Genomic DNA, 10,780 nt, shown 5'->3' on the forward strand with positions numbered 1-10,780 from the left:
TCTTGTACAGGATTTGCAACTTTCTGTCCTACGTGGTTTTCGTTGTAGTGTAAACTCTAGTTTCTTTAAAAATAAATAGTCCGACCGATTAATCGGCCGTTTTTGGCCCATTCTTGAAGGAGGTTATGTTATTTAGTTATTTGACTATGTTTTTCTTTTGTTATTATAAAAGTTTATAAAAGCATTTGTTCTTTAAATGAATTTAATTCAGGTTTTAATCGGCCGAAGCACAAAAAAAACTTTATTTTTCAATGTGGCGCCACATAGTGAGGCGAAGAAAGCGACAAAAAGCATAGCAACGAAAACAAAAACATTTGTTTTCCTTGCTTTCTGAGCTGAGTGTTGCTTCACTATGTTTTGACGTTTTCTTGTCTCTTCCTTCGCTATTATCCGACTTTGTCTGGTCGCTCTCTTTGTCGCGTCACTATGTTCTTTGCCTAAGGGAGCGGTGCGAGAGAAACGGTCAGTTTATCGAACCTTGTATTATTCAATCATGCACAAATAGCTTGAAGCAAAGCGATGTACCCTTAGTTTGTCAAGCCGCTTGTGTGGTGTATTTCGCTCTTAATATGTTGAGTTTCTTTTTACCGACTTGCTTCACCCTGTAAGAAAAGTAAACAGCTGATTTCCTAAAAATAGCTATCCATTTTCTCTCCCCAAACTCAGGCCAAAAGAAAATATTCTTATCAGTTCCCATGTGTTTTTTCACTTCGCCAGAAAAGCAAACATATGCTACAGCGAGAGTATGTATGTACTTGATTGGCGTTCGCCATATACATATGTAATCACAATATTTACTCAAAAATACATCACTAGCTAATTTATTTTCAAAGTTGAATAACTCAGCACAGCAGCAGTGCATTATAGTCTGAGGAATAAAAATGAATGTGTTTAGCAACTTTTTGACTGCCTCGAGGAAAACATATCTGAGAATGGCGTCATCTTCAAGCACATCTGGAAAATATGATTTCGTTGAGCGAGGTAAAAAAATACTTGGAGCGGCGCTAAATTACATGTATGTAAAATAGAAGAGTCGTTATATGCATTACGTGTAGTTGATTTTAATTAGGGATATTGTACGCTCTCGCAATGTACCTGTACCGGAAGAACCGCTTCTATTCCTTAAGCCGACAACATCCTACGAGATCGAAGGCAACCCTATTGTGGTATTTGCAATGCTCATATATGTATATATTTTATACTATATATAATGATTTGTCTTTATTTTTTTTTAAGATTCCAAAGGTGTTTACAAAAGTGGCTCATGAAGTTGAATTGGGCGTAGTAATTGGAAAGAGATGTAAAAACGTAAAAAAAGAACAAGCACTTAATTATGTTGGTGGTTATTGTCTAGCGCTTGACATGACTGCCCAATGTAATTTGGGGACAGCACGCAAAAATGGTCACCCATGGAGTTTAGGTAAAGGCTTCGACACTTCAACCCCAGTGTCTCGTTTTATAAGCTGCGATGAGATTAAAGATCCCCACAGTTTGCCCCTATGGTTAAAAGTGAATGGAGAGCTGCGCCAGCAAGGCAACACTCAAGACCTGATTTTTAAAGTTGATGATCTTATCGCCCATGCTTCAAAATATATGACTCTGGAGCCCAACGATTTATTATTAACAGGCACACCAGATGGTGCGTTGCCAGTAAAGGCTGGTGACGTAATTGAGGCTGGTATTGGCGTAGATGTGCAGATAAAATTTATGGTTGTGAACGAAGGAGACACGAGCTCTACCATTTGTTAATGTAATCATGCCGCCATGAAGCGCGTTAACAAGTGTATAACATTTTTATAGTCAAATATTAATTTATAATCAAAAAGTTTTATTTACATGTTTACAATTTATTGAAGATGTTTGAGACTTTCGATGCTTTCCATTACAGCAAGTAGCTCCCGTTGTATATTAGCACTTTCTAAAACTAGATCTAAACATTTTTTGAAGTGTTCAGATGCAGTTCGTAAGCTGCTTGGCGGCAATACTGTAAACCAATGCATTGGATCGGTGAATCCTTCATCTTTATTTACGGCATATTTTCTAAAATGATTAATGGATACGATACATTTAAAACTTTAACAGTTGCCTAACAGAAATTCATAAAGCTTTTGGGTTGACTTCGCTATAATGCACCATTTGATTTTCCTAAAAAGATACTAAGTTTTAAGGGATTGCTGGGGAGCGTTCATTTTACTAAATATACCACTTTGACAAATCACCTACTAATAGTGCCTAAACAGAAAGAAATTCTGCTCAAAAATACCTGTGTCGCTTTTCTTCGGCAGCACAGAAAGGAGGATTCTACTTAGTGAGAGTTATAATCCCTAAGAGCGGCGGCCTGCGCAAAAAGGAGCTCCACGCAGAAATACTGTTTTAATAGAGTGGGTGAAATAGTTCAAGTGATTTCGGTCTATTTTGCAACTTTAACAGTTAATAACTTTTAAAATAGAAGCCTCCGCGGTCTGGGATCTTCACTTTTAGAATGTGGATACAGCCTTATAAAACCTCCAATACCCCGTTTTTTCGATTCAAGAGTGTACTATATCGAAAATTTCCCCAAGCTTTTGACACATTTTGCTGGTGAATTTCTATTGATTTATCGTATACCTTAGCATGTATTCGACGCTCGACAACTTCGAGTCATTTCGTTGTTCTTCTATTTGACAAAGTGCATTAAATTCATTACTGTTTTCCGTTGGGATTTGTGATGAACTGATGGTTTGCGATCCTTGGAGGTAACGTGTTTTAGCCAACATTAACTGGCCACTATTCATTAAGCGTTCAATGTTCACCCGGCATGCTGTGTGTTCTTCAATCAAGTTCAGCATTTCTATGTAAAGGGAATCAAGTAGATTTCCGATTTCCTCTTTCGACGCCGACATATTTTCCAGCAAAATCTATTTTATAAATTTCGACGTCTAGTTTTTCCAGGAGGACAAACTGCCATATATACGTATGTATGCATGTATGTACACAAATATGTGTATATGGGTCTATAAATCATATGACTGCATCCAGTGTTGTTGCTTCGATTAAAAAAAATCGTAAGAAAGTTATCGCGGACGAAGAAGGGTGCCCAACATTTTTTATTTACAGTTCGCTTTGGTTCAAAACGGAAGCATAAACCAACTTTTAATACGCTCAGAAATTCAAAAGTGTATTGACACGAATTTATTTTCAAATCCCTTTTTAACCGACTTCGCAATATTTGTTTTTATGTAGGTATGTACCACATAACTTTGGACCACGTCAACCGATTTCGATAATGCTTTTTGCAACGGAAAGGTGGTGTCTCAGAGGTCCCATACTAATTTGGTTTAGATCCGATCATTGGATCATGAAAAAAATTTTTTTAAGCCGGTTTTCTTCGCTAAAAATTACTTGTTTATTTCTCACATCCAGTGAAAACTGACTGATTCTGACTAGTCCGGACTGGTACGGGATGGCAAGAATGATAAAATACAAGATTGCGCCCATCAGAGAGGATTTTTGAAAATAACTTTTGTGTGACGTCACACTGGTGCAGTTGCGAGAGGGAAATGCCAAAACGTGAGCAAGAATGGAAGAAGAAAAAATGTTGCAAGGAATACGTAAACAAGTTGCACAAAGGTGACGTCATACAAACAACGATTCTGTCAAATTCACTGAGAGAGGAATAGCGGTACCGTGATGGGCGCAACATCTATTTCTCTCAATCGCGACGGGATCACAACTTTTATTAAAATGCCGATTCAAATTAATAAAAAGCAATGTTTCTTGCACGACGGTTACAACAGGTTGCATTTACGAAGGACAGAAAGGGGAAGAATGAAATCCCTTGGTGCGAAAATGATAGTAAAAAAGTACGCAAAGTAGGCACTTAGTACCCTTTTTGTAACTTTTAATGTATTTGCCAGAAATTTGGCATTTTAAACGAAATGTTGAAAGAAATTAATCTACGTGAATTTCGTAATTTGTGTGCTATTCAGCGATTTAAAGACTGCAAAAGTGCTAAAAATTAAAATAAAGTTATGAGTTTTATGTAAACATCGAATTTAAAAATATTTTTTTGTTTTCATCAGTTAAATGTGCTTCATATGCATTTAAAAATAAACATATTGCACAAAAGCTTATACTTCTATTTCACAGCAAAGCTACACTTTTTCAAGTAAATTTGTAAAGAAGCAACATGGTGCCCATGATTCAATAATACAAGGTTATAGGGAATTTACATGATTCAACTTTCACAGGCGATTAGTTGAACCAAAAGTTGAAAGAAAGTAGGCAGCCGACCAACTTCATTGAAAGCGATTAATTGAAAGTCCGGGCTGTTTCGTGCACAAAGTACACGACATTTACAATCCAAAAGTGGAACGTATTCGCTCTCTGGTACCCATTTTTCTAGTGTGAGGAACGCTTTCTGTGTTGTTTTGGCATAGTTGCCAACTTAGTGCTTTAAGCACTAGATGTAGTGCTTTTTGAAAATTAAAACGCCAAATATAATGGTTTAGTGCCTAGAGCCCTTTTTAGTGCTTTTTTCTGAACTAAAATTTCTGAATTTACAAATTTAAATGCACTAAAATGCAAACCATAAAACACGGTTTTTCGCAATATTTGAGGTTATATTATGAAACAAAAGATTTTTTCGCTCACTTCTACTTAGGGTATCATTAAGTATTACTCTTCCCCTTTAAAATTCAATTTCGTTTGTTGCGATTCGATTGTTCCTTCTCCAAATGTACCAGTTTCGCAAGCATGAATGTGTATTTATTTATACATGTAAATATTGTTTATTTTTTTTACTTCTGTTTACCACAAACTGTTATGAAAAAGAGTATCCTTTGATAAAAAAAAAAATTGTGCTTTTAGTGCGGTAAAACGCTCTTTTTTCCAAGGTTTGGTGCTTTTTGAAACTTTAAAGTTGGCAACACTGTGTTTTGGTCACCCGCGAGCTCGTGTGGAACAAACCTATTATTGAATCAATTTAGAACAGATTAAATAAAGTTATGCTACTTTTACAATAACCGACGTTATATGCAAGTGTAGATATGTTTGAAAGGCAAGTAAGCATTACAAAGTTCACAATTTATTTGCTCAAATTTATTTATTTAACTTTTTATAGAATTCTCATCAATTCTCCATTAGTTTCAACTTAATAGTTTGGAGATCTATTGATTTGTGCCGGAGTGATGAGGATTGTTAGAAAAGCGTACAATGACAAATTACGGATAACTTAAAAGAGAAAGCTTATAGTGAGTAATATTAACGAATCGTGATAAGAAACAAATAGAATCGAAATTGTAGTTAATAGTGAGAAACTTAATGTAGGTAAATGTAGATTCGCAACAGCAAGATCTTTTAAATATTCATACATGCATACGTATGTATAGCAGTGAATAATTAAATAACTTCGGAAGAGCTCATGCTTGTGATCCGATAAACCCTTTAAGTAAAATGGACAAAAAAACGGGCTTGAACTTTGTGGAAACAGAACTACGCAAACGTGCTCAAGGCATCTTAAAGCAAACTACATGTGTGGCCCATAAAACAAATGGCCATATGCCAAACACGACACAATTAACTAAAGTAAGCGACAAAGTATTTATACCTACATGTTAACTTAAGGTATAAATGCAACCTAATGGAACATTCGGCGTTTTTTCCACATAAGAGAAATGTTTCTGCATTTAAGGGCGGTGTTAGCCGAATCATTATAAGTGGTAGTGAAATGTGTGATTAATTAAGACAAATATTTAGTCAAACAGACAATTATATGTAGTATTATGTTGCGTTGATCCACTGGAAGTATATACTTATGTATGTATATAAACGGTATAACTAAACTGCTTTAGTAAGCATGATATTTTCATTTAGTTCTTATAAAATTCAATATCTCATTACTGCCACATTCAATGTCACGTTTTCTCCTTTATCTTATGCTCACTTTCGCTAGATAACAAATTATTTAAATATCGTTAACTACCATTTACAGTACACCTCTGACCATGAAACCTCTTATAAATACTCCAGCACATATCTGATAATGTCACCAACCACTATGGCAGCTGCAAAACCGGCAAATAAAGCCTACACTGTATTAACGTACTCAAATCGAGGTGCTTCAATGAATCGCCGATTCAGTGAAAGTTCTGCGGATGAATTATACAGAAGTACCGAGTCATTCAAACGCTCTAGTTGGAATCAAAATATGCACAAGGAATTATTGAATAACGACAGGCAGAAGAGGAAAACCGGTTGTTGTTTCCGCTTCTGCAGATATGATGATGATGACGAAGATATAGGTGGCTGTTGTTGTTTTGTCGGTGGCAGCAGAAAAAACCGCATTAGTGACGCAATCGATGTCGGGATTCGAGTAATGCTAGTATTCATTTTTATGTAAGTACGTATGTACATATGACTTACCAGTCGATTACGGAATGCAACCGAACTTCAGTTGGGTGGCCAGTGGCTGAAATGGTATTACAGATGGCAACTGGCAACTGAAAGCTGGCAACTGAGTTGCTATATTGGCAATTTTTGTGCATTTTTTTGGTTGCCGCAGAAATTTTGATTGAGATAATTTATTTCTTTTCTCAACTCTCTTCAAATTATTTACACTCAAGTCTTAGTTACTGGTTTTTCAAAATTGTATTACCTTCAACTTTATAGAACTTAACTACAGTTGTTATTCATAATATAAATTTTCATTTCAGTCGCGTTGCCCATCTGCAACCCAACTGAGGTTGAGTTGTCATCCATAATCACGTACATATATTTATATACATATATTTGATAGTATATCGTCGGTGATACTGCAAAACGTTCTATGTCACTTTTTACCTCTGATGATTAATTGATCTGTTATCTGTATCTGATCGCTTCTGGCAATCGTTCATCTTCATCAGCCAAAGGTATACAGTTTTGTCATTCGTTTCTTAGGGTGTAACGATTTGCAGATGCATTCCGGTGCAAGTAAGAGACCATTTAAGTATTAAAGGTACAAATTGACATAGACCGTTTTGCAGTATCACCGACGATATATGTATATCTATAGACAGCCGAAGACCTCTTAGCTACTATGGCTGTTTACCTTCCCATATTATTATAAAGCAAATATATATACATAAATACTTAACTATTTTTCATGCGATTGATTTTAGCCACTATTTGAATTTTTTTCAGATCTCTGGAGAATACCAAACCCTTCAAGCGTAAAGTGCACCCGGAAGAGATGTGGCTGTATAAAAATCCGCGATCTCCTGATATCGTTTCAGTGCAGGCACTTTTGTTATCAGCAATTTTTGTTCCACTTTCTGTAACAATAGCGCATTTGTGGTTGACGGGCGATCGGCGTGATTTTCGTGCAGCCAGCTGGGTGTGGACATTAGCGCTTGGGTTGAATGGCCTCGTAACGAGTCTACTAAAAATAACTGTAGGCCGTCACAGACCGGATTTCTTTTATCGATGCTTTCCTGATGGCATCGAAGTCTTAAACAACGGCACTAATGCAGATGGTTCAATGGACTGGTACAATTGTACCGGTGATATAAGACAAATAAGTGAGGGACGCAAAAGTTTTCCCAGTGGACATGCTTCATGTATGTATAAAATGAAGAGTTTACTATCTCAAATTGCATTATGAATTTCTAATAATTAAAATAATTTGTATTTTAGTTTCCTTTGTTGGTTTTGGTTTCATCGCCATTTATGTGGGTGCCAAACTGCATGCGCTAAACGCACGCGGGCGTGGCCAATCGTGGCGTCTATGTGTTACGCTTCTGCCAATAATTCTGGCGGCACTAATTGCAGTTAGTCGTACATGCGATTATCATCACCACTGGGAAGATGTGTTTGTCGGCAGTTTGATTGGTCTGTCTATTACATATATAGTTTATAGACAATACTATCCATCAGTATTCTCGAGCAGTTGCCATCGACCATATTTTCGTATTTGTGGACGATCAAGCGAATCAAGTAATCAGCTAAATTCGCAACCAAAGTTGTACGAACCCGTATCGACTAAAGACGGAATTGACGATGAAAGTATTTCTTATGAAGATCAAGGTGATGCATCTAGGGATGAACGGCGTCGACTTATTTGAAGATCTAAGTTTAGTTATAATTGGGGATTTTCGGAAATATTCATATATTTAGGTATGTTGGCGCGTGTAGCTATTTTATTTAGCGTTATTCGTGTATTATCTGTAATATTTTCGTTTTTTATTATTCAGCATATAATTTGTGTTTCTTAGTTGACTGAGTTTCTTTCTATTTCGCATTAGAAAATACCATAGAATCGCAGTTTACTTATTCAATGCACATTGGATTCGGAGAAATTATGTAACACTAGATGAACAGATACATACATATATAGATAAATATAGATTTTATAAGAGACCGAACTAATAGTTGATTGATATACTACCTGTTTATGTACATACGTGATCATATTTAACTGATTTCGTTAACTCCAACCATTCGTAATTAAATTACAAAAATGCAAAATTTGTTAGTTTTGGTTGGTTCTAATTTTTTATTATGTAGCATTGCCAAAAAATACGCAACTTATACCTTGATCCAATTTTGCATTTCCTAAATTTAATTAATTTCCGTAACAAATTTACCGCGCTTAAGAATTGAAAGATTGTAGTAACAATTGCTTCTCGCGTTCCTTCTTTTTCACTACATCCAAACTACGCTGCCGCCACGTACTTTTACGCAGCTTTATTGGTCGACTGCCTACATAGCGGCCATCCATTTCTTTCATCGCTCGAATAAAGTCGGCCGGCTCGCGAAAACTCACAAAACCGAAGCCTTTACTCTTGCCAGTTCTTTTATCTCGAATGACACGTGCTCTTTGGAAAGACGGATACTTATTAAATGTACGTGTTAAGACCTCGTCATTCACGTCATTCCCGAGATCACCACAAAATATGCGAAAATCATCATCAGGCCAGTCAGCTAATGAAGCGTCCTCCCAAACGGATCCACCAGCCACGCGTATTGTTTTCCGATCTTTCTTCTTTCGTTCTGTTGTTTGAAATGATTGCAATGCCGAAGACGCTCGAGCAGCTTTTATTGCTTCTTCAGCTATAGGATTTGGACCTGACTTCTCTGCTTTCAGCTTTTTTAGTTTCTGAGTAACATCAAATTGTATAGCATTGATGTCTATGTGTGGTGTAGTAGGAACATTTACTGACTGTCTACTTTGATAAAGTTTTGGCGCACTACTGACCACAACTGGAGTAGCTGTAACACTAGCCGAAGATGGGGCTCCTGTTTTTGAGGGACCACTATTTCCATTCGCCTGTGTGGGCACAAAGGTTGACATGAAAGTGGGTGGCGGAATTACTGGCGGCGGCACCGAAATTCGTGATGGTGTTGCCACAGACGACGTTGTAGTTGTAGAAGAACATGTAGCTATGGTTGCTTGTGGGTGCTGCTGTAGCTTTTGCTGAACTTGGAAAGTGTTTGCTGCAATTATAGGGCGCACTTGACTGGGCACAAACATGTTCCGCATGGGCTGAGTAGCTGGTTTAGATATTTCTGCTTCGAAACGGGATAACTCATCCTCGATGTGCTTACGTTTGGTACCCATATTTATGAAGAAATAAGTGTCTCACAGTAATTAATGATGAAAAAACCACACAATCGACACAAAATGCTAAGCGAATTCGCCTTGCAAAATGTTTTGACAATTGATTTTGACAGCGATCAATTTCTGGCAATCTTTCTAGACACTAAAGGGCGTGTCAGACGTTGCAATGCAATGTATTTCGAAAAGACTGTCCAATTGAGAAATTTTAGAAAGCGGTTGCTGTAACCCTTCAAAAATCATTGGACCATGTAGTCTATTTGTGGTATATTGGAGTACTTACAAAAGTGTTCCTCTGACATGCTGTAGCGGACCAACTCGTGTCTCTGTGCCAGCTTATTGTTTGTTACCCGATCACTGCTCGTGCTTTAACGAATTGTGATTGAAGTTGAGCATTTGAAAGCACATTTGCATTTCTGGCTGTAGCTGAACGTGTAGAGATGCTCGCTGTTAGTTGTTAGCTCCCAGCATGTTCGGGTTCGAATGCCGTCAGAGGCAACATGTTATTTTTAATTTTTGTTTTTGGTTTTTATTAATTTCGAAAAAGCATCTGAGAAGTGAAGAACAAAAGCGTGTACAAACGAAAAAAATATAACAACAATGCCATTGTTAATATGTTGGAGTAGTTTTGTGCTACTCTGATGTAATGCAGGGATGGAGTATAAGGTCCTGCCCTAGGACATCACAATGTTAATTGGATCATATTTTTTATATGAATTGTGGTTAATTTTCGAGTACTCCTTGGTCTTTAGGGAGTACTCTTTACACGCATGCATGGAGTAGTCGCGATTTTTGCAGGGAAAGTGTCCTTTGAAAGTTTTTTTATAACTTAACAATTAAATTCCGCAAAATTATTAGTAAAAGCATTTATATATATTTTAAATTGTTCGTTACTATTTATGCCAAGCTCGCGATTACTCGATTAGTTTGATTAGTTTGATTGCACTTGCAGCAAAAATAAGAATTCTAGGTCGTCACCTGGGTAAAAGATTGTCGTATGTTGATTTAGGCAGGTTGTGGGAATCGCGATTGAAGTTTGGAATGCAATTTCTCAAAAACGCAAAGACAGATGTTCTCCAAAGTCTCTGAAAATGTTACTAGTTCACAAAGTTCTTAAATTATTTAATTTGTAATGTTTAATGTTAATTAGCTTTGAGTTTATGAAGGATTTTCTTTAGTAAAATTTTGTCGTAAGCGTCATTTGTC

At 36.7% G+C, this 10,780-nt stretch overlaps 4 protein-coding genes across 16 annotated transcripts; 2 read left to right on the forward strand and 2 right to left on the reverse strand.

Annotated features, from left to right (window-relative positions):
- Positions 1-636: 636 nt before the first annotated feature.
- LOC118736677 (acylpyruvase FAHD1, mitochondrial) lies at positions 637-1,991 on the forward strand. Of its 7 annotated transcripts, none has more exons than XM_036466721.1 (5): positions 637-747; positions 834-1,015; positions 1,070-1,166; positions 1,237-1,772; positions 1,836-1,991. In XM_036466721.1, the coding sequence occupies exons 2-4, from the start codon at positions 882-884 to the stop codon at positions 1,747-1,749; spliced, it is 744 nt and encodes a 247-aa protein (XP_036322614.1). In that variant the 5' UTR covers positions 637-747; positions 834-881; the 3' UTR covers positions 1,750-1,772; positions 1,836-1,991. The 7 variants fall into 7 exon arrangements, with proteins under 7 accessions (XP_036322614.1, XP_036322621.1, XP_036322637.1 ...); XM_036466728.1 differs by having other exon boundaries at positions 638-747; positions 817-1,015; XM_036466744.1 differs by having other exon boundaries at positions 639-743.
- LOC118736736 lies at positions 1,481-2,977 on the reverse strand. Its single transcript, XM_036466755.1, has 3 exons — positions 2,608-2,977; positions 1,837-2,040; positions 1,481-1,773 (listed from the first exon to the last, which is right to left on the reverse strand). Exons 1-2 carry the CDS (start codon positions 2,880-2,882, stop codon positions 1,848-1,850), a joined length of 468 nt encoding a protein of 155 aa, XP_036322648.1. The 5' UTR covers positions 2,883-2,977; the 3' UTR covers positions 1,481-1,773; positions 1,837-1,847.
- A 1,968-nt stretch (positions 2,978-4,945) lies between these two features.
- On the forward strand, positions 4,946-8,381 carry LOC118736617 (phospholipid phosphatase 5). 7 transcript variants are annotated; one of them, XR_004992745.1, is made up of 8 exons: positions 4,946-5,042; positions 5,102-5,231; positions 5,308-5,565; positions 5,972-6,375; positions 7,162-7,577; positions 7,654-7,848; positions 7,907-8,133; positions 8,262-8,381. XR_004992745.1 is itself a non-coding variant. In XM_036466669.1 (6 exons), exons 3-6 carry the CDS (start codon positions 5,434-5,436, stop codon positions 8,079-8,081), a joined length of 1,380 nt encoding a protein of 459 aa, XP_036322562.1. In that variant the 5' UTR covers positions 4,946-5,042; positions 5,102-5,231; positions 5,308-5,433; the 3' UTR covers positions 8,082-8,381. The 7 variants fall into 7 exon arrangements, 5 of the variants coding, with proteins under 5 accessions (XP_036322562.1, XP_036322580.1, XP_036322587.1 ...); XR_004992742.1 differs by having other exon boundaries at positions 4,947-5,042; positions 7,654-8,133; XM_036466669.1 differs by having other exon boundaries at positions 7,654-8,381.
- Positions 8,382-8,484: 103 nt separating this feature from the next.
- LOC118736666 (RNA-binding protein 42) lies at positions 8,485-9,680 on the reverse strand. Its single transcript, XM_036466709.1, has one exon. The coding sequence runs from the start codon at positions 9,575-9,577 to the stop codon at positions 8,609-8,611; it is 969 nt and encodes a 322-aa protein (XP_036322602.1). The 5' UTR covers positions 9,578-9,680; the 3' UTR covers positions 8,485-8,608.
- Positions 9,681-10,780: the final 1,100 nt, after the last annotated feature.

Source organism: Rhagoletis pomonella, unplaced genomic scaffold, assembly GCF_013731165.1.
Source record: "Rhagoletis pomonella isolate Grant_MI unplaced genomic scaffold, Rhpom_1.0 Rhpom_scaffold_00001, whole genome shotgun sequence".
Lineage (NCBI taxonomy): Eukaryota > Metazoa > Arthropoda > Insecta > Diptera > Tephritidae > Rhagoletis > Rhagoletis pomonella.